Here is a 23400-nt window from a genome sequence, read left to right as displayed (position 1 = left end):
AGGTAATTTGAGCAAAATTGTTATTTCAGAAGTGTGTAGCAAACTGGTAGCCCTTTGCCTTAATTAGTACCAAAGAAGTAGCGCTCAGTCTCAAAAGATTTGGTGACCCCTGCTGTAGTGCAGTCATTCTCGTTCGTATTACAATGATTTATATTGACATCATATTATATTTAAACTTGGTTGTATTTGCCATTATTATGTAGTTTTCTAACTCTCAAAATTTGCTCAATAATTTGAGACAGTTGCAACTCCACACCAGGTTGGTTTTAAAAAAAAAAAAAAAAAAGAGAGAAGGTATTTAAAGAGTTATGATAAACGGTCAACAACTGAAATGTAACTGTGCATCAATTGTAGATCCACAGAATTTCTCTCTTCTACACTTGTTGTGAGGCAAAATTCATGTTTGTGCACCAGTGGCCAATTAAAACATTGGCGTGTGCCAGCCACACTTGCTAAATTAGTTAAAAGTCAGACAGACAAGTACCGGTATAGATTTTTATTTTATTCTGTATTAAATTTGTACAAAACAAAAATATATGATTGGACGTAAAAAGATTTAATAAAAAAGGTTCATCTTTGTGTCCAGGCGCCTCAACAACAATGACATCACCACTCTGGAGGCCACCGGAGTGTTCAAGAGCCTTACCCAGCTAAAGAAAATGTAAGTATTTACCGTAATTTCTCGTGTATAATGTGCACCCATGTATAATACGCACCCCCAAAGTTGACCTCCAAATTCTGGAAAACTCTTCTTCCTTTGTACAATAAATTTTTACAATGCATGATTTTGCTTCTACCCATATGATCAAAACATGATCTGTATTTTGTTAATTTTTTTCAAAGAATTATTCTGAACTTAAGCACTTTACTGGAACACGTAATACTTTGTTTTCATTTACTTGCTCTTATTTTGAAATCCGCAGCCCAACTTTTATTTAGTAAATTAAAAAACGCACAGTTGTACTCATATGTTTGATTTCCCAGGCAGAATTAGTAAAATGGGTACAATTCTTTAAAGAAAACATGAAGGACCAGGCGAAATACATTTAATTTTATTTTAATGGCATTCAAATTAAACGGTCAAACATTTCAGAAAAGCATCATTACTCAAAACATAACCATAATGAAATTAATGATGGTTGTTGTTCAGTCATCAGTTATATTTAAAAAATATATATATATTTCACAAATTCTGCCAGGGTATGTAAACTTATGAGCAGAACTGTACATATATGCAGTAATACGTACCCCTGCCATATTGGAATGAAAGTGTAGGCCACCCCTTTTTTATAACCACTAGGTGGCGGTGGCATATTAGAATGAAAGTGTACACCTTTCTCATAACCTCTAGGAGGCGGTGGCGTTTTGGAATGAAAGTGTACAGCTTTTTCATAACCCCTAGATGGCGGCATACATTTATAAAATGTAAAAGCTTATTTCAATTTGCCCTATACCTATGCATAATGTGCACTATTGACTTTTGACAATTTTTTGGGGGGAAAAAATGCGCATTATACACGAGAAATTACGGTAATTTGACTTTGTGACTTTTAGCTTCCAGTTTCCTTCATCCTCCATTTGCTCGCTACAGCAACCTTAGTAACAACAAGATCACAGAGGTTGAGGACGACGTGTTCGAGGGCGCCTCGTCCGTCAACGAGCTTCACCTCACAGCCAATCAGATCGACACGGTCCGGAGCGAGATGTTCCGTGGCCTGGAGGGTCTGCGCATGCTGTAAGTCACATGTGACATTTATCGCTGGGGGAGCACTGTACAGGACAATATATTTCTACGATATTTCTTTTATTGCTCTGTCTCCTTCACCACAGAATGCTCAGGAATAACAAGATCAGCTGTGTCCACAATGACAGCTTCACGGGCCTGCACAACGTGCGTCTGCTGTCTCTCTACGACAACCAGTTGACCACCATCACCCCTGGAGCCTTCGATACCCTGCAGACCCTCTCCACCCTGTTAGACCACACTTTCACCGTCATACGTTGTTCCTTTCCACACCACCTTACACGCTATCTCTCTGACAGAAACCTTCTGGCCAACTCGTTCAACTGCGACTGCCGGCTGTCCTGGCTGGGAGACTGGCTGAGGAGCAGGAAGATAGTTACGGGTAACCCTCGCTGCCAGCGTCCAGCCTTCCTAAAGGAGATCCCCCTGCAAGATGTGGCGCTGCCTGATTTCCGCTGCGAGGAAGGTATGTCCTTACAGCGTGAGGCTGATCGGAGCTTCCTTGTCAGTTGCTCTACCAACAGCATTGACTTTTGCTCAGTAAAAGTTACTAAGTTTGTCTAGCTTTCTGAACTAACACTGGTTGAACTCCCTGGAGGATTAACAAGAGGCAATATTTTTTTTGTCTTTAATAGTTAACCAAAGCTAATAGCTGTGGTTACAGACATCTTCCTAAACTATATTTCCAAAGTCTAAGAACCATGAGCAATGCAATTTAATTGTTTATTTTTTTAAAAAAGTGACTTTACTCAGCCGTGTAATAGGCAGAAATTAATCTGTACACAATCTTATGTTCATGGTTGCCGGGCTTCTTTATGCAACAAAGCTTTACAGCTTTCAATTTTTAACACAACTGGCCTGTTTCTAACCTAACTTTAGTCACTCTTTATTTATTAAAAAAAAAAAAAAAAAACGGGCTTTCAATCTTGAGGTGGTTAAAATGCTCAAAACATGAGTTTTTGTCAAAGTTTTATTGCAGCTTTTCAACTCCATACATTACGAGTGAGAGCTGCCTAAACTGCCAGCGATCATTTGCAATAATGAGCGCTTTTGTCCAGCTCTTTGTTTACGAAATAGATTGCAGCTCAGCACTTCCTAAGCTGCTTGTCAATGTCAGGCTGAGTGAAGCTATATTGAGCGGTTTGCCTTATTGACCGGTCAGCTTATTTTCAGCTGAATTCATGTTAGACTTGTCTCCAGGCCTCAGGCCAGCTTCCATTCTTTGTCCAGGTTAGTCAATATTATATTACTGAGGCTCCTTTATCTCTTTCCCGGTAGACTTCCTATCTTTTCTTTGTCTCAATACCCCGCTGTCACTTTGAGAGATTGTGGTATTTGTGCTTTGTCTCACCTTCAAACTTTCCATTCTTTCATCACTTTCTCTGCCTGCCCTGACAGCTCAGACTGAAGCTGTAATCTACATCTCACCCGCACTCTTTTTCATCCCGCGGCACCTTTCTCTGTGTGTAACTACTCCTGCAATTTCCTCTCTTTCCACAGGCCACGAGGAGTCAAGCTGTGTGCCCAGACCTCAGTGCCCCAGCGAGTGCACTTGCCTGGAGACAGTGGTTCGCTGCAGTAACAAGCACCTCCACATGTTGCCCAAAGGAATCCCCAGAAACGTGACGGAACTGTAAGTGCCTTGGCTACTTTTGATCGGATCACTTGTGTGGCTTGAACTGAGTAGGAAGATAATATATACATGAAGGACAAAAGCACTGGGACAACAGGTTGGCAGTGTGGAGATTGTCAACCTTTTTGCAGCTTCCACACATTCATCCATCTCTTTTTCATTAGCACTTGCCTTCTTCGGCGTCAGAGGGTGAATGGTGCCTATCCTAGCTGATTTTAGACAAGAGGCAGGTTACATCCATGACTGGTTGCCAGTCATTCGAGGGGCCATTCTAGACAAAACATTCACACTCACATCCACGCATAACCTTACATGCATGTTTTTGGAAGGTGGGAGAAAGCAGGACTACCTGTAGAAAACCTACACCAGCACAGGGAGAACATGGACGAACAAGGATGTTAGAACCTCCGAACTGTGAGGCAGATGTGCTAACCACTATCTATCATGATGCCCGCTTCTGCTCATATGGGAAAATATTCTTCCACACCGCACCCGTCCAAGCATTTAACTGGAATAGCGCCTAAATCAAACATCGACTAGAACATTGTGGTTGACTTATTAATTTATTAGATTAGAGGTTTGTTTTAAGATTTACAGTATGCATATACAGGGGGTCCTCAGTTTACGACAGGCCTGCATGCATTAAACTTGTTCATGTTTTATATTTATGGCCTGGAAGTGTTTTTCATATAAATATTTACTGTAATTATGACTTAACTCCTGCATTGGCATAGCTTTGTGATTATATGATTCAATTTACATGAAACATCGGGTTGGTTAAGTCGCCGCAGTGCGAAGAGAACTCCATTACAAACTGAGGACCCCCTAGTACGTATCAAGGGGAGGGAAGACAGCGATTGTGCGCAAACATTCCAAAACTTAATTGCTTTTAGACTGTATCAGTTGTGCTGCTTTTGATGGAGGTGTTGGAATTACATGTATACAGTGGACCCTCACAGGCTTGTGGTTCGGCACCCCCGGATTCACCTAATTTTTCTCATCCATCCATCCATCCATTCTCAACACTGCTTCTCCTGATCAGGATCACGGGGCGTTGGAGCCTATCGCAGCTGACTTCGGGCGAAAGGCGGACTACACCCTGAACTGGTCACCAGTCAGTCACAGGGCACATATAGACACGGACAACCATTCCAACCATTCGCACTCACATTCAAACCGTCACTGAGTGGGAACTGAACCCGCACTGCCTGCACCAAAGTCAGGCGAATGTACCTCTACACCATCCATTCTTTTTTTTCTTCTTTTTAGGAGGAAATCAATCTCGAAAATGCTTATTTTCCCGTGTATTCAAGAATGTTTTGGGTTTTAAAAAAAAAAGAAAGAAAAAAAGAACATTCCACCAGACCAGTCCACAGTGTACCTTGCATCTCGCCCAAAATCAGCTGGTATAGACTCCAGCTAACACGCAACCCTACTGAGAATACACACTGTAGAAAATTAAACCCAAAAGCTGATTTACTATTTAAATGTTTAGCAGAGGTGTTCCCCAACACTTGTGCATGTAGCATGTGTAATGCGTGTCTTCTGGAGGGGTGGCAGAGATTATATATGAACAGCAGAGGCAAAGAAAACACATCTGATCATTTTGAAGAAGAGAGCATTGAGAAAAAGTGGCCAAGAACGCTTGCAGTTGTTCTCACAGACATTCTTCTTGTGTGCTTCCCTGCAGCCGTCAGGGCTCGCACTGATGTCACTCTCTTACTTGTGGCCAAGGATCAGTGTGTGTCCGTGTGTGTACGTGTGATGGTGTGTGTGCGCATACTTGTGTCAGGGCCAAAAGCCTGTCCACGGGAGCATAGGGGAGCAAGAGGACATTTTAATGAGCACTTTTCAATGGAAAGGGGAGGGAATGGAACTTTCCAATACTGCTGCGAGTGTTATACACACACACACACACACACACACACACACACACAATGTAAGCCTTGAGGCCTGTCATTGTCCCAGCAGGTGTGACCAGGTGGGCCTCTCTTCTGGCCTTTCATGTAGTCGTCTGAAACGCGCGCAACACCGTCATTATCCAAAGTGTCCTGTGCACCATCATTACCTATCATTACCCCGCAGTCCAAAGCCCCTAGCTAACCAGTATACCTCCCTCTTCAGCCCACCAACTCTTGAATACAGTCAACAAAAGCAGGAGAAAGGCCCCCGCAGCTCCTCTCAGGCCATTTGTCAGGGTGGCAACCCTCTGTTAGCACTTTGCATTGGCAGTGTCTGCATCCTCGCAGGCATGATGACGACGGTGGTGGGCTGCAAGAGAACACACCCACACACGCACATGGGAGTGTGTGTCTTTCGCAAGAGGTCCAGGAAATATAAAGTGTTGTAGGGTTGTTCTAAAATGCATATCGTGTCTGTGCTGTACTCATTCAAATTGTCATTGCATGTTTGTTAGCTATGTATGCCAGATGAATAGCTTTGATGGTTTGGGGGCAGATGGGTATTTGAGAGCTTCGGTGTACTGTATGTTTGTTGTCACATGTTTTTATGTCGGACCCCCTTGGAAATGAGATGGCTGCTCATCTCAAGAGGACATCCATAAATAAACTTCAACTGCAGCAAGGAAGAGAGTCACAGAAAAAAACTTTTAGTCTGTTTACATGCCTGCATTTACACCCTTATAAACAATGTAAACAACAACTCGACAGGTTCTAAGCCCTGATGCAACACTTTTCTTTAAACACTCCTAATCCCTCTCGCAGCGAGACGTCCACTCTCAGGCAGCTGCACCGACTTCGCCGTTCCAACAAAAGCAATATATTTCTTCGCAACTTGATGGAAATATAGCTTTGACCGCCAAGAAATACTAGTGATAGTAAACTATGGACAGGCTTATTTCTCTCTTTAGTACATGCGGTGTTAAATTATGCACTGTACAGAGCTTGGAATGAATGCCTTTTTTGCTTCAGGTATCTGGATGGAAACCAGTTCAGTGTGCTACCAAAAGAGCTGTCCTCCTTTAAATTCCTTCAGCTGGTGTAAGTCTCCTTCCTGGTCTGATTTTCAGAGAACAATGACACGAAATAATAATGTTATTTATTTATTTATTTATTTTAGGGACCTGAGCAACAACAAGATCAACTCTCTGACCAACGCGTCTTTCGCCAACATGAGCCAGCTAACCACTCTGTAAGTGCCGAGGGGCCTTGAACTCAGCATCCATTCTTTCAGAACAGTGGAATTAATGCAGTGACTTTTTATTTTTATTTTTATTTTTTTACATTGTAGAATCCTGAGCTACAACTCCTTGCGGTGCATTCCTAAAATGGCCTTCAGTGGACTGCACTCCCTCCGACTACTGTGAGTTCCAAAATGTTGTGCTTTATTTGAATGGTTCTCAAGTTTTACACCAAGTACCACCTCAAAAAATATTTGGCTCTCCAAATACCACCAGAATTACCAAAAATAAATAAACAATAGCATAGTGGGCCTAAATGCTCATCATAAACAAGGCAGAGGTTTTATTCACAAAAGCATATTTTATATTATTTTAAGATATTGTATCATTGTGCACCACATTAACACTGTGCTTAAATATAGAGAAATATAAAACTGTAGTTTAAAAAGTAATTAATTTCAAATGTATTGCACATAAAAAGAATTTATGTGTTTGTAAACAACAGTTTAGATTAAAAGATTAACTGCAAATGTATTGTATGTAAAAGAAAACAAATTGTACCAAATGTACTCTATTGGATTAGAAATATGTTCAAAACACACAAATTTGCCGAAAAACTCACCTATTTGGTGTTTCTCTCTTTAGGCCAAAGCAAGAAAACTATTACTTTGGTGGCATCTTGGTGCCAAGAAACTATGTTGAAGTGAGTTGAGGAGTTTCAGTTTGACAAAAATACTCATTTTGCAATAAGAGAAAAAAAATAATACAGCAAAACCAATGTCCCCAAACCTTTGAGCTGTGTTAAAAATGTAACTTTTCTTCCTGTTCTGGCCATTATTATGCTGGATGGCTGGATGGATGCACAGCTTTATAAATGTAAAAAAAAATTCATCTGTAATTAATGTCATGTACAATCCATAGATTTTATACAGCACTTTTCAAGAAACTCCAATAACAAGGAAACCAAGTATAGTAACACAAGAAGAAAAAGAGAAAGTGTGAAAAAAAAAGTACAAAATAGAACAAAAAAGTTATTTTGAGAAGTTCTACAATCAGCCTAAATGAGTCATTAAAAAGAATATTTGACAACGGAGGGAGAGGAGGTCAGCAGATGTTGAGAATCTTTGATAAACTCCAGAGGACTGGGCCGTCTAAACAGTTATGACAGCTTATGAATACACGCACACAAACACAACCTCTGACCCATTTTCTCTGCGTAAGTGGCAGCCTCGGCGTTCGGCATCCGCAGCCCACACCTCGCTTGGGCCACTGCGCACAATCACCATGACACTGATTACCTGAGAATGTTCACCCGCGCTAACCGTAATGGCTTTGACGGTGCCTCCGAGCCTTTGATTGTGCCCTCTCGCTGACCGTGGGCTCTAAATGGGGAGGAATCGGTCTGCTCAATAACTGAGATGTTGGATATAAACGTGTGCGACACTTAAATGATGAAACCCAAGCAAGATTTGGACCCGGTGCCTCGCGCTCCAACTCAAATCTGCAGCCTCGCTCACAAGGCCAGACACAGTGGAGACTCACGTCTGTGTGTGTAGACCAGGGGTGTCCAAACTTTTTTTCTCTGACTGCTGCTTACAGAAAAAACAAAGGCTGCAAGGAACAGTTCGACATTCTTCACCTTTATTTTCTTAAATTCACTAAAACCAATCCATCAGTATAGGTAAAGATATGCTGAAATGGAATACTCTTTGGTGCGTTATATGAACAGGAATGTTGTGACTATTTTAGTTGTAAATATTTTTTTTTACATCTTCACACACCTAGTAAAACGCTATGTGAAACCAATCTATCAATCGCGGAAGATGTGGGTGTTGCAAGCCCCACACTTTTTCAACACCCACACTAACTTGGCGAGTCGTGTCAAATGCTATTTTTAGTTAATGGCGCGGGCCACTGCAAAACAGACAGCTGGCCGCAAATGGCCCATGGACCATAGTTTGGACATCTTGGTGTGGACGCATCGGCCTTCCATGTGTGCTTGTAGCAGGCCCACTTTTTTTTTTTTTATTTACTAGTGACAACAAAGCTTTTTACGGTGGGATATGACCCGCCCCCCCACCCCACCCACCCCCCATGATTACTCCTCACAAAGCCCGAGAGGGCTTTTATCACCCGACAAGAGCGAAGCTCGGCCGTCATTAGCTTGATGTCGCCTTGCTTGCCTTGCGAGCGCCGCTTTGATCCCTAATGAAGCACCATCCGTTATTTCTGCTCTTACTCACTCACGCCAGGCCCACTTCCACGAGACTGCCTGGGTGACGCCATGTCCAGCCACACACGACTCTCAGACTTAAATCAATGATGTATATTGGCAAACAACATGCCTGTAGTAGGATAAATAGTAGGTACATATTTTTAAAAGGCGTTTGTGTTTTTGATGCTCAATCAAAACTAACATTTTGGGCCTTTCCAGACGCAAGTGACCTGTGTTTTTTGGTAAAATGGTTTTTGGTCTTTAATGGTAAAACTACTATTCTCCCTTGTATGACACCCTAGTATGTCCTATTTTTGTAAATGAGCCAGCAGTTGTGTTTTTTGTTCTTATTGTTCCATAGGCAGCACGGTAGGTAGTTAGTGGTCAGCCAGTGTGCCTCACAGTCGAGAGGTCCCGGGTTCGAATCTCAGCTCAGGCTCAGGTTCATTTATCAGCCTGCACATTTCACACAGAACCCTACAAAGTTAGACATTGCCGGGTCTGTGCGTACTTTCACACAGGCGATACGGCACGCTGCAGTCGGATAATTCAATGCGTGACCAACCTGACAACGTGGTTGTCTGATGTGACGGAATAAGTGAATGTGAAACTACACACCCTTGATGATGCCTTTCACACAGAATAGTAACACAGGGAAAAGAACCGATTTGAGCAGAAAGACAAGATTCCATGTCGCTGTTTTTGTGCCTTCTCCAGTCATTAATTTCTTCAAGATTCTGATTGGCTCAGATGGCCTAACAGTTAGGGCTTGTACCTCTACCTGTTGCTTTTGCATGTACGTAGGTACTTGACCGCCTGCAAATGGTTTCTCCTCTTGATATAGATTTGGATAGAGAAAAATGTTTTTAAAAAATAGATGTCAGTGTGAATTAACCTCAGTCAAATTTAGACATCTTTTCCATTCTGCCGATCAATCAAGCCCCTCGTATTAAACATCAGCTGCTCTTGCACTTTTATTTCTTTACGTGGTGAGGCCACAAAAGTAAAGCGACAATGAGCTCCAATTAATGGTTTTCGACTTCAATACCCAAGTTGACAGTTCAAAGTTTAGCGCTTCACTGAAAACGTGAAGTGTGAGCGGGAAAGGCGCACACCCCGAGGTGCCGACGCCTTTACGAAGCTGCACCTTTGGATTTACACCGCAGTAAAGATGAGAAGCATCATTAAGGCTTCAAACAGAAGAGTGGGCCCGAACCTGGCATGGGCACTGTGCGGTTTTACTCAGAGTGAGATTTCACTTGTGTATATGAAGTTTGTGGTTTTGAGCTCCCTATTAATAAGCTGCTAATTGGCCTGCTGGGTATTACATGTGGGGGATGATGAGTGGGGGGTTGGGGGGGGGGGGGGGGGGCGAGCAGAAACAGCGCCAGGGTGTGGCCCACATGCTGGGTTGAAGCGGGAAAAGAAAGCGACATGAACTGACATTCATCCAAACAAAAAAAGAGAAATGAATAATAACTTTCATATTCTCAGTGTGAGTCACGTCAAAAATGAAGACTCATTTAAGGAGTGCAGGTACATGCAACATAATGCTGATTTTTTTTACCCCTCCCCCATGATGCATGAAGTCATGATCAGGTCTGTGCACACCAGCCATGAAAATGATGTGATTTCATGATGCACAGCTGCGCACAAGACAAAGAGAGGGTGTAATTACGAGAGTGGATCAGGTAGCTTGCCCGAGACTCCCTGGCTGCCTGCTCCCATGAGCACTCTGCCAGGCTGGCACACTGGCATGCCGCTCGCTGGTCACTCGTTCATAAGCATCCGCCTCCACATTCAGGCCATTTAATTTGTCTCAAGACACTTTCATTGCGTTCAGTGCAGCTGTGCCAATTGCTTTGCCTTGACTGATAATAACCACAGCATTGTTGGAAGGAAGTCTGGTGACACGCCAGTTCTTTTGCGAGAAGATTAAATGTTTGTTTTAAAGTAGAAAATTACATGATTTATTTTTCCCCATGAAAAACAATGAAAATATAAATATTCTATTCCATAGTCAAACTGTCACCATCGCTGTCAAACACCCTATCCACCCTTAACAGAAAGATGTTAAAACAATAAAAAACGTGTTGTAACTTTTACAGACAATGTTTTAATGTGAGGGAGATTCACGCATTTAACTGTTTAACATTATTTACTATCATACAAGTGTAAGAAGAATTTAATCACTGTTGATGTTGAAACCTGAAGAGAAAACACAGTCTTAACTTTAACGACAAAGAAATGATTCACGACAAGCGGCGATTCGAGCTTGAATGGCAAGCGAGAGTTCCCTTTAGCGGACAATAGATATTGGCTAGAGGTGGGTACACTAGCCAAAAATTGTACTCAAGTAAGAGCTCTGTTACTTTAGAAGAATATTACTTTAGTAAAAAAAAAAAAAAAAAAAAAAAACCTCCAAATAATGTTTTAAGTACTCGGTGAAAGAAGCTACACAAGTACCGAGTAATGTGGAATTTCTGTATATTTTTCTCTTAATCAAAGTATGGATGTCAAATAGACAAAATATAAAGTGGGAAAGCACAAATTCATTTATTGACCAACAATATTACTGTAACTTAAACAATACTGAATTAAATCTTTTTTTTTTTTTTAAATAACATAAATTAAGGCAAATTCATCCACAAGAAATAAGCTTTTTGGGGGTTACAGTTGAAAAACAGCACAATAGGCTCACCAGGCAGAGATTACATAGAAAACCATGAAAAATGTGTATTCTGAAGTTCAAAGTGGAGACAGTTTTAGGCAGACACAAATGAAAGCGCACGACAGCTTCCGTTGTTTCTGCCATGAGTCACGTAAATGAGCCACTTTGAAAACTTTGCTTTCTGTGTGGAGCCGTGGAGACTTTGCGGGAGGTCATGTGACTGCCGGCCTTCAAGTCGAATGGTGATACCCGTGACAGAAGTCTCTCTGATGAACTAGAGCAAATAGATCGTCTTAGCATTAATAGATAGATAACAATTAAACGAGCGCAACAGAGCTCAATGTAACGGCGTAAAAGTTGCATTTCTTCTTCACAAAAAAACTTGAGTAAAAGTAAAAACTATATAGCATTGGAACAACTCAGACAAATAAATCCAATTCATCCATTGAGTTACTTAAGTGAATGTAGGTTTTTACTGCCTATCTCTGCCTCCCACATTCCAAAACCATGCATGTTAGGTTCATTGAAGACACATTGTTTCGAGATAGATTTGTCTATATGTGCCCTGCGATTGACTGGCGACCAGTCCAGGGTGTAGCCCACCTCTTGCCCCAAATCAGCTGGGATGGGAATGAGGACAGACATTAGAAAATTGGATGGTTTAACCTCTTGGGGTAATGCAAATTGTTCTTTGAGTAACTCCTGAGTTCCAAAAACACAGTGGTCCTCTAAAACTTCCTAGTTCTGGGGTAAAGTTCCTGAAAGGCACTTTTAATATGCTGCAACTCTATTACTGTCTGCCTTTTACGCTTGTTGTTGGCCCTGCCAGCCAGACGCACTCTGAAACTCGATCGTGTCCTCCTCCGGACTTCAACAGCCTCACGTATTTGCACGAGGCTCAACTATAAGCTCAAAGCAGCTACCGCCCACGCGGCATTCAGTCAAATATTAAGCTCAGTGTTGACGTCTTCTTCAGCAATGAGGACAATTGTCAATTGTTTCACTATAAACTTTGTCAGTGGTTCTAAATAAGCTACCATAATAAGTCATTGTATTAAAGTGGACAAAGGAGGAATGCATACTTTGTTCACATTAGTTTTTTTGCCATAACTCATCAAATTTAAGGGGGGTTAAATTGTTAACTATTCAATTAAACTCTCCATTAACCAGGTTAGTTACACATCTAATGATGTTTGACCAACAAAAAACAAACAAGTACATGCATTTTGTAAGACAAGTCAGTAAGTGTTCTCGCATTTGTCTACTCGACATATTTAATTCTGCAGTATCTGCTTGTCGCTGTCATGCTGTTTGTTTGTTTTAAAGGGGTCATATTTTGCCAAACCAACTTTTTTTGGGTATTTTTGATGTAACATTGGTGCCTCAGTAAACGTGAAATATGAATTAAAATCATCCACGCATTCCTGAGTTCCAGACGTCTTTTTGCCGAGAATCCTGAAATCGGGTTATTCAAATTTTTGGAGCTCATCTACGTCACCAGTGAAGAGCGCCGCCTTCCCTCTCCACTGCGACCCAGCATTATCAACATAACAAACACGTGTGTTCTCATAAGTGGTTCCCTCTATGGAGGCAACCAATTAGCGGAAAGGGGGCGGTCTTAGCCAAATATGGACCAAGTGGATACAAAACTGGGTCAAACACAAGCAGCTGTCAGAGGGGCATTTTCTAGACACTCGTATCACAAAAAACAAAGTGTTTTTTTTTATGAATTTTACACTTTTATACTGTCTGTGTTAGAGAGTCACTCTATGGAGGTGTAAATAACCAAAATACAGGACTTTTAAACAGATGTTCAAATTGACTCATTTATGTAAGTATATGTCTGCACGCAATAAAAAAATGAATGCTCTCAGTTGGTGTTCAGTTAGATTTTACAGGTGGAAACATACTTTTTTTGTGCTATGATTAGCGAACAAATATTTTATCATCACTCCAATATATGGCGTGAGCGCTAACAGTACAGAAGAGTAACCTGGGACTTGCTAGAAACTTCATCGTTAAGACTTGTGACTGGCACATGCAGTGTGACTTACTCCCACCTCTACCTTTAAGGTCTCTCCATGGCAACGAAATCTCAGAGCTTCCTGATGGCATCTTCGGCGACGTGGCCTCACTCTCCCATTTGTAAGTGTCGCACGCACACACACACAAACACGCTGTATTCACCAGCTTATCTAATATCATCTGCACACACATGCAGTCATACATACATATGCTTTCAGGCAGCAGTATGTCACACAGTGGCAGGTCTGTAGTCCTCTTTGGTGGGCTCGACCTCCCTCCCCTTACTCTAATTAAGCGCTCTGTGGTTAAAGCTCCACACAGAGCCCTCCACTGTCCCGTCTCTATCTCCAAAACATACACACGCTCAGATGGTCCGCACAGATCTGTGTGCTTATTTATGTCTGCACTTTTTTTTTTTTAATATAAACACACACGTCATTCCTGAATCCTGATCAATAGACTTATCAGGGTGAGAGTGGTGCCAAAGGGAGGAGGAAGACGTAGTCCAGGCAAGACGGAGGGGCCATTGATCTTTGCTCCCGGTCAAGTGGCGTCCGTGTTTGCAGATGTCAGGTGTCAGCTATTGGCGGGGCCTGAAAGATGAGCCTATGCGCCGCCGTAATGGAAGTGCATCGATTCAGGAGCGTGAGGACAGAGCCCGCATTGATCCCGCCGTGACACCAGCGCTTAAGAGCGTCTCGTGGTCCCATATTGGCAGTGCGGCATGGAGGATAAATAATCTCTCCATCTCTTTTGTTCCTCCACATTTGTACTCATGCTACACACTACCATACACACTACACACAGAGTTGACTCTGATGCCATGGCAGACTTACCATTTGGCAAGCATACTGTAGGCAGTTGCCAGGGGTCCTGAGATTTCCAGGGGCTTCCAAATGTTTCGTAAAAACTGAAAGGCAATCAGTCTTAATTCACACACAAAAAACTGATCATTTCGACGCCCCCGTCCCCCTTTCATGCAATGGACTGTTCCATCTTCTTTCTGCGCATGTACAAACTTGATTCAGGAAAACAAAATAGTTGATTGGTGAAAATAGTGAAGTAGCATTATCCCAGTGTAGCAGGGGGAAGCAAAGAAGGCGGAAGAAGAGGAAAGCAGTTTTATGGTTTTGACCTTTTTCCACAGAGACACCAAATTTATGTAACAGACAACAGCACACCGTCTTGCTAGCAGCAGTAGTACTGCTGTCAGTGAAATGGAGGGTGACAAGAGTAACGCTTTTCATCACGAGGATAGGGTTATTAAAGCGGTTAAAATAGTAAACTATATTAAGTGTTAATGAATGTTCTTATAAATGAAGGTAAAAGTGTTGCGATGCTTCATTTGTTAGAGAATAATCCTCAAGAAGGATCTATGGGTCTTTATCTAGCTCAAGAGAGAGGAGAATTTCAAACATTTCAGAAATTCAAACTATTTGGTTGATGACAAACATTAATATTCAAAATCGTTCCAGTAAATGGATGTGAAGCGCCTTATGACTGGGTTTGCCTTGGGCCTCCAAATGACTAAATGCGCCACTGCTCCGAAGTAGTTTCTCTTGGTTGACGGTGTAGAGAGACACCAGCTGGTTGTGCAGGGTACTACACAAATAGAGCTGGACAAGTTGGAAAAAGAGTCAAATATTCCACTCTCGTAGAAGTACAGGTTTTTTAATGACATTTTAAAAGGAAGTAAACATTAAAGAGCAATTTTAAATCAACTCAGAGTCAAAGTTATTTTAATTTTAATAGGGTTGCAAGGTGGTGGTGTCTTGTTAATGAAGCAATGAAAATGTTTTTGAAAAGTGAATGCAAATGCAATAGTATAAATTAAACACGTGGACAACATCACACTGGCCAATAACGAACATTCGACTAGAACATCACATAGTCAAGCGCAGAATACAATAAGCCAAGCCAACTTTGGTTGTACAGCACTTTTAAAAACAACATCCACTGTCCAAAGTGCTGAGTAAAAAAAAAAAAAAAAGTATACGTGCATAAAGAAACGTGTATATTTTTAGATACAAATAACACACAAACATACAAACATGTCTAAAATGTCCTGGACTCAAATTTTTAAAAAATTAATTTTAAAAAGACATACTCTAAGAACAGCGCAGTACAGTAAAATCAAAATCAGATTAAAAAAAAAAAATAAAATCTCTGGGTCAAAAGTTAAGTGGAAATGAGGAGACTTAAAATAGATTTAATATTATAAATTTAACAAATGTGCTGCAATAAAAATCACTGCAATGGTTTCCGGTTACATTTTTATCCTAAGTAGTAGTGTTAAAATGTAGTGAAGTACAATGTTTTAAAGATTCAGGAGTACACCTTGCATTTGTCGGAAGCCGATCGCAGGGCATGTAGAAACAAACACGATTTCACACTGAAAGACAATTTAGAGTCTTCAATGAGCCTAACATGAATGTTTTGGGAATGTGGGAGGAAGTCCATTTATTAATTTAAACTTAAAAAAGAAACTAAAGTACAAGATAGACATATTCAATAAAATCCAAAATATAATCGATGTCTCACACAAGGTCGAAAGCCAATCATTTTAAAAGTGTAGTAGTAAAATCAGAATCAGATCAGAATCATCTTTATTTGCCAAGTATGTCCAAAACACACAAGGAATTTGTCTCCGGTAGTTGGAGCCGCTCTAGTACAACAGACAGTCAATTTACAGAACACTTTGGAGACATAAAGACGTTGACAAAAATCAATTGTGCAAAAAAAGATGCAGTGTCCTCTAGCACTTCACACTGTCCAGCTGCCTTGTGTCAACCGTCGAGACCTTCAAGTTCCTGGGAATTACAATCTCACAGGACCTGAAGTGGGCGACCAACATGTATAGTAATCACTGAAACAGTTAGCAGGTGTTTTTAAAAGATATATTTTTGTCTATACTCTAGATTTGATTTAAATGCAGCTTTAAATGCAAGCTACTTAAGTAAGGGTAAAGTTACAGAAATCAAGAACAAATAAAAGTACTCGATTACAGCACACAAGTAAATATTTTGTTTACTTTTCAACTCTGGGATCCGTCCATCACTTGGCGAGTTAATGGGAAACTTGAGTGGGGCTCATTACCACACTAGCCGCACAAAAGTCAGCTATGTGAAACACTACACTAGCAGGGGAGAGGTCACCGCTCAAAAGTGAAGGTCACGGTTCATGGTTGTATCGCACAATTACCCGCATCGCCGCTTCCCGTATTGGTCATTGTAAGATTTGATCATGCTGAGAGATTCTTTTCACTTGTATTTTATCAGAGCAATCGGTGCCAACCCGCTGTACTGCGACTGCCGCCTGCGCTGGCTGTCTGACTGGGTCAAGACCGGATACAAAGAGCCCGGTATCGCCCGCTGTGCTGGTCCACGTGGCCTGGAGGGCAAACTGCTGCTCACCACACCGGCAAAGAAGTTTGAATGCACGGGTGTGCTATATTTGGCTCTAATAACATACACTCACAACATTAGGTGCACCAGCACAGACCAGCAAGATCCAACACGAGGGCTGTATTAAAAAAAAAAAAAAAAAAAAAAATGCATTTCCTCCAAATAGACATGTTCCATTTTCATGCAGTTCTTGCACAGGAGGTTTATGCTTACCATATGCTTCTTCAATGCACTTAGGTGAGGTGGATACAGCAGTGCTGGCCAAGTGTAACCCATGTCTGTCCAGCCCGTGTCAGAACCAAGGCATTTGTCATAGCGACCCGGTGGATATCTACAGGTGCAACTGTGCTCCGGGATTCAAGGTCAGTCTAGGTCATTGAGCACGCTCAGCGAAGACGTCGACGTCTTGCTGGTCTGACCGTGATTGATTGATAGTGACAGAAAAACAACAAAACAAACAAAGATTTGAACAAAACAAAAACAAAATGAAGTTAAATGCTACATATTCTTCATCGTGGGTTCTCATCTCAGGGCAGGAACTGCGAGACGACTCTGAACGCCTGCGTGAGCAACCCTTGTGCCAACGGAGGGCGATGCCAAGTGAATCAGGAGTTGGAGGAGGAGGGACAGTACAGGTGAGGAAGATCATCTCCAATGGACAGATTTCGAATGATTATTCCCAGGTGAAATCCTGGAAATCGAAGAAATCTGGTTTTGTTCTGTCTGAGCTGAAGTCTCACAACACATGGCGATGTCTGCGGGCGTGCGTGCGTGTGCGCGTGTGTTGCAGCTGCACATGCCCGCTGGGGTTCGAGGGCACCGTCTGCCAGACCAACATTGACGACTGCGAAGACAACGACTGCGAGAACGGTGCCACCTGCGTGGACGGAGTCAACAACTACACATGTTTTTGTCCCCCCTACTACACAGGTACAATGACGCACGGGCCAGCACTGTACAGCTTCATGTTGCTGTTTGCAATATTACAAATTATGTGTGTGCAGGGGAGATGTGTGAGGAAATGGAGGACGTGTGCGCCCCAGGACGAAGCCCCTGCCAACATCAGTCTACCTGCCTCATCACCTCCTCTGGGCCCAAGTCAGAGTTTTAAATACATCGTTAGGAAAAAAAACAACAACAACACATTGCAGAAATTAGACTCAAGTGTTGCTTTTGTGTGTGTCAGGTGTGTGTGCGCTCCTGGTTATGTGGGTGACGACTGCGGTGTGGACTACGACGACTGCCAGGAGCATCGCTGTCAGAATGGAGCCCAGTGTGTGGACGAACTGAACGGGTACACGTGCCGGTGTCAACAAGGTTACAGGTGAGGATCGCATCAAAGTACACACAATGGTGTTACTCTTTTTTAAAAAGCATCTCCAATCTATGGATGTAGCTCTAGTTTTTGGGTTTTCCAATACAGTGACAGAGCCAGAGGCAATCTTTTAGATCAGGAAAGAATCCTGTGGAAAAGCAGGAAAACCAAAATGGGGGGAAACACAAAAAAAAAAAAAAAAGTTTAACACAAATGAGTAATACATACAGTATATTAACGTGTATATTAATCAGAAGTAACATAATAAAACTATCAAATCTAAACAAAATAACTACACATTATAGCGATGCTGCGATTGGCTGGCGACCAGTTCAGGGTGTGCCCCGCCTCTCGCCCGAAGATAGCTGGGATGGGCTCCAGCACGCCCGCGACCCTAGTGAGGAGAAGCGGTTACAGAAAATGGATGGATGGATTATAGCGATGTAAGTATAACTACTGTACATAAATGTGCTCCTTCTTTCTTTTCTGTGTGCAGAGGTCAATTGTGTGAGGTTCCTCCTTCGCTGCTGTCCCTGTGCGAGCTGGCCGACTGTCAGAACAGCGCCCCTTGTGTGGAGCGGGCCGGCCGCGCCCTCTGCCAGTGTCCTCCGGAGTTTGGCGGGCCGCGCTGCGAGAAGCTGGTCAGCGTCAACTTTGTGGACAGAGACTCCTACCTGCTGCTCTCCGACCTCAAGAACTGGCCGCAGGCCAACATCACCCTTCAGGTACAAGCCGTCATGCTCCACCTAAAACTTTACTCTCATAATGACTTCATTCTCTTAAAATGTTGACTTTTTCACATTACATTCTAGGACTGCGGCTATCGAATTGATTCTATTTTTAGAATCAATTAATCTACCACTTGTCCCATCAATTAATCAAGTAATCTGATCAAAACTGATTTTGCCTTGTGTATGAGAGGTGCAGTTATTATTGTTGTCCACTTGGGGTCGCCATTACCATGTTCCACACTAAACTTTCCATGTATTTGAGTGTGTGTGGTGTTAAAAGGCGGGGCCTGGCCTGGTGAGTGATGTGGGCGTTGTCAAAAGAAAGTGGTGAGTTCAAGTTAGTGGGTGGCTGCTAACTGGTTAAACGCTGGCTAGTCTGCGGATAACCCTTAACTAACCCCCTGACACTAATGAAGATAATGGATGGCTGGATCGTAATATTAACTTTTTCTTCTAAAATTACAAATAATCAGATATTATCAAAACTTTTTTTCAAGAAATTACTCAAATTTTTTAAAATACTCGGAATTTATGTTCATAGTTCTGACTTGTAAAATTCGCACTCACATTCACACCTACGGGCAATTTACAATCAACCTATCACGCATGTTTTTGGGATGTGGGAGGAAACCAGAAAACCCACCCAGGCACAGGGAGAACATGCGAACAACACACAGGCGGGGCCGGGATTTGAGCCCCAGTCCCCAGAACTGTGAGGCAGATGTGCTAACCAGTCGTCCAACGTGCCGGCTATTTTAACTATAATCTCATAAAATAGTATTGACTTTTTTTTTTATATTCCGACTTCATTCTCCCACTGTATTACTTTTTCTCATACAATTCAGATTTTAATTTCAAAATGTATTCTTATAATTATGACATTTTTTTAATTAAATTCAGACTATTCCTATATTAATATTTTCCATAAAGTTCTGACTGAGCTCTACTAATATAACAACTTTATTATTACTATGATTTTGTTCTTGTAGAGTAATAGTAACTTTTCTCATTATAGTAAGACTTTCTCGTATAATGACTTTGTATTTTGTAAGCATTATAACTTTATTTTCTCAAAATTCCAACTTTTCATTCGATAATGTATTATGACATTTTCTCATAAAAGTGAGATTTTATTTTCAAAATATTTCAAATTGACGCTGATATTTCAACCTTTCTCATTCAATTCCAATATTTGGAATTTGTCAAAATTGCAATTTTATTCTCCTAAAATTCCAACTTCTTATATTAGGATCCTTTCTTGAAAAAGTGTGTGACTCTTCCTGCCTGTTGTGTCTTCAGGTATCCACGGCAGAGGATAACGGCATCCTCTTGTACAACGGAGACAATGATCACATTGCGGTGGAGCTGTACCAGGGTCACGTAAAGGTCAGCTACGACCCTGGCAGCCAGCCCGGCCACGCCATCTACAGGTCAGCTGCTCATACCGCATCGCTGCGACATTGTCGACGATCGCTCCAGTTCTGACAATTGTCACGTTTCCTTCCCGCCGCCAGCGCCGAGACCATCAACGACGGTCAGTTCCACACGGTGGAGCTCGTCACGTTGGACCAGATGGTGAACCTGTCCATCGACGGGGGTCTCCCCACCACCATGGACAGCTTCGGGGCGGTGCGGCCCCTCAACGGAGAGGCTCCACTATACGTGGGGGGTAGGGGCCCTCTCCAGAACACACCTCCCTCCTCTTCAGGCACTCTTAACTACTACACTACTACTACTGTCGATCACCCCCCCCCCCCGCCCCCCCGCCACCACAACCAAAAGCCCCACTCCTCCTCATCCTCCGCAACTGAGCCACTCATGACTGTAAAAAGTAGACCACTCGTCACCTTCGTGGATCCTCTAGTGCAGTGAAGTGTTCATTGAAAATGAGACGGATATAATATATTTAATATTATTGTAAACCACTAACACTACACTGCTCTTAAATATAGGTGGGGGGGGGAACTGTGCATTCATTCATTCATTCATCTTCCGTTGCGCTTATCCTCACTAGGGTCGCGGGCGTTCTGGACCCTATCCCAGCTATCTTCGGGCGAAAGGCGGGGTACACCCTGAATTGGTCGCCAGCCAATCGCAGGGCAGATACAAACAAACAACCTTTCGCACTCACATTCACACCTACGGGCACTTTAAAGTCTTCAATTAATGCATGTTTTGGGGATGTGGGAGGAAACTGTACAGTACTTCAATAATGATTCAATTAAAAGTTGTTGCACAAAATAGTTCAATACAAATAAATGAATAAATGTCCGTATAACAGTTCTTAAAAATTCAATGCAAATGCATTGAACTTTAAAGTTAAATACAACTGAACTGTACTTGGGCATTCCAAATTATTATTTTAAAATTATTTATTAAACATGCTTTTGTAAAATTATGACCATATTCTCCTAATATTACTTTAAATGTTAAAAAATCAAACGTCAATTTAGTTGTTGTTGTTTTTATTGTAAACTTCTGAGTTTGATCTCCATATTAAAAATGTCTTTAAAATGTAGAAATATTTCAACTTTATTTTCATAATAGTAATGACTTAATTCTCATTCTCTCAAGTTTTTCTCATATTTTATTGTCTATAAAATTTTGACTTTCTGAAATATTTGTAATTTATTCTTATAATTAGTATAAAATCTTAAATTCTGCCTTTATTTTTGTTTTACTTCCATTTTATTATGTTAAAATTATGTCCTTATTCTTGTAATGTTGTGACTTTTTCTTGTTTAAAATAAATAAATAAATAAATACAAATTCTAACATTAGGAATTTCCTTGTAAAATTCAGATTCCCCCCCCCCCCCCCCCCCCAATATGTCCATTACTCTGCTATATGTCCATTACATCCTCTAAATGTGATGTTGTCACATGTGTCCATGTACAGTATTTTACAAGCGTAATTGTTATGAACCCCTCAACTGCCTTAAAAGTCAAGCACCAACAGATTTCACCAGCACAACAAATATTTGTGTGTGACTTCTGGCCACTTTTGAGATTGTGCCATGTAAATGAGTTGTTGCTAGGTAACCACTAAACTTGTCATGAGAAGTGGCTGCAAATGTGTTTTGTGTGTTGATGTCATTCAAAATCATAACAGAAGCCTTTTCATATGAGCTGCTGCCCTCTCTTTCAAGGATGCTGTGTCTTTTGGTGCGTACTTACTCATATCCATTTACACACGTGCCTTGACTTATAAGCATAGTGTGTTCTGTGACCACGCGCGTAACACAGATCGCCCGTGTCTTAAACCAGCTTAATCCATTAATACTTTTTAAATTTTTAATTAAAATAAATAACACCATTGTAAAATATAAATAATGTTGCTCCTTTTAGGGTGGCTGTATTGGCCACCTGTGGGCAGTCTAAGACAGACAGACAGACAGACAGATATACTGGTCACTGAGTCAACTCCTCTGTGCTCATCAGTACAGCATTAACATCACTCGGTTATATTGTCTGTCTATATGTTCTTGCAGCACCATTTGTGTTCAGTCCATTGCTTAAAGGGTTAAAGCACTGCAAAATAGATGCTAAGTAGCGTTTGCATTAAGCTAGGAGGCCATTCTTAAGGCAACGTTGTTTTCAATGCACACCTAATTCTGTAATTGTCTTTGTTTAATGTAAATTTGAACTGGGAGGGGCGTTGAACAGCTTGGAACGCCTCTTTTGTTGAACGGTTCGCTATTTGCCAAACCGCTGCTTATTTTACAGTATGTGGTGTTCACTGTCACTATACAGTATAGTACTCAACAGTATCGCCGCAAGTCTGCGCTTGCAAGTCAAAGCAAAGAAAAATCGGCTGAACGACAGCTCGTATCTGGAAAAACTTGTTATCTGAGTCACTTGTATCTCAAGGCACCACTGTGTATGTAATTACAAATGAGACACTGTGCGACACACATGCTTGAAAAGCCTTTCCTCCATTTCACTCATACCTTCCCTGTGTTAGCTGTGTGTTTGTGCTGCTACTTGGCGACCGTCACTCCTCTAAACACCTTGCGACCTCCCCCAGGGATGCCCGTGGGCGTGCACCCGGGCGCTTTCCGCCTGTGGCAGGTCCAGAACAGCTCCAGTTTCCACGGCTGCATCCAGAACCTGTACATCAACAACGAGCTCCAGGACTTCACCAAGACCCAAATGAAGCCCGGCGTGGTGCCGGGCTGCGAGCCGTGCAAGAAGATCTACTGCATGCACGGCATCTGCCAGCCCGACGGCCTCCAGGGGCCCGTGTGCCACTGCCGGCCGGGTTGGGCCGGACAGCAGTGTGACCAGCCCGCCGGCAACCCCTGTCAAGGCAGCAAGTATGTTAGCCGTTCTTATCAGATTATCAGCTTTTCCTTGTAAAATTCGGCCTCCATTCTTATTGTGTTTTCTCATGAAATGATGACTTTTTTCCCCTAAAAATATTTTGACAGTATTCTCATGAAATTTTTGTGTTTAGTCATTGTTTTTAGGGGGGGAAAAAAACACTGGTGCCTTTAATTACGAGATAACTTTTTTCAGGTGGTC

At 41.9% G+C, this 23400-nt stretch overlaps 1 protein-coding gene across 1 annotated transcript in view; it reads left to right on the top strand.

The window, feature by feature from the left end:
• The window catches only part of slit1a (slit homolog 1a (Drosophila)), a 119724-nt gene that overhangs the window by 92247 nt on the left and 4077 nt on the right, over nucleotides 1-23400 (top strand). The window contains exons 15-33 of the mRNA XM_061690838.1: nucleotides 587-661; nucleotides 1592-1735; nucleotides 1831-1974; nucleotides 2044-2210; nucleotides 3245-3377; nucleotides 6308-6376; nucleotides 6456-6527; nucleotides 6627-6698; nucleotides 13476-13547; nucleotides 16706-16869; nucleotides 17069-17193; nucleotides 17363-17466; nucleotides 17622-17761; nucleotides 17836-17929; nucleotides 18018-18155; nucleotides 18643-18871; nucleotides 20177-20307; nucleotides 20392-20546; nucleotides 22904-23192. Coding sequence (XP_061546822.1) covers nucleotides 587-661; nucleotides 1592-1735; nucleotides 1831-1974; nucleotides 2044-2210; nucleotides 3245-3377; nucleotides 6308-6376; nucleotides 6456-6527; nucleotides 6627-6698; nucleotides 13476-13547; nucleotides 16706-16869; nucleotides 17069-17193; nucleotides 17363-17466; nucleotides 17622-17761; nucleotides 17836-17929; nucleotides 18018-18155; nucleotides 18643-18871; nucleotides 20177-20307; nucleotides 20392-20546; nucleotides 22904-23192 — 2517 coding nt within the window. The remainder of the gene's footprint in view (nucleotides 1-586; nucleotides 662-1591; nucleotides 1736-1830; nucleotides 1975-2043; nucleotides 2211-3244; nucleotides 3378-6307; nucleotides 6377-6455; nucleotides 6528-6626; nucleotides 6699-13475; nucleotides 13548-16705; nucleotides 16870-17068; nucleotides 17194-17362; nucleotides 17467-17621; nucleotides 17762-17835; nucleotides 17930-18017; nucleotides 18156-18642; nucleotides 18872-20176; nucleotides 20308-20391; nucleotides 20547-22903; nucleotides 23193-23400) is intronic.

This window comes from Phycodurus eques, chromosome 11, assembly GCF_024500275.1.
Source record: "Phycodurus eques isolate BA_2022a chromosome 11, UOR_Pequ_1.1, whole genome shotgun sequence".
Lineage (NCBI taxonomy): Eukaryota > Metazoa > Chordata > Actinopteri > Syngnathiformes > Syngnathidae > Phycodurus > Phycodurus eques.
Note: the sequence above shows the minus strand (reverse complement) of the source record. Positions and strands in the feature narration are given on the sequence as shown.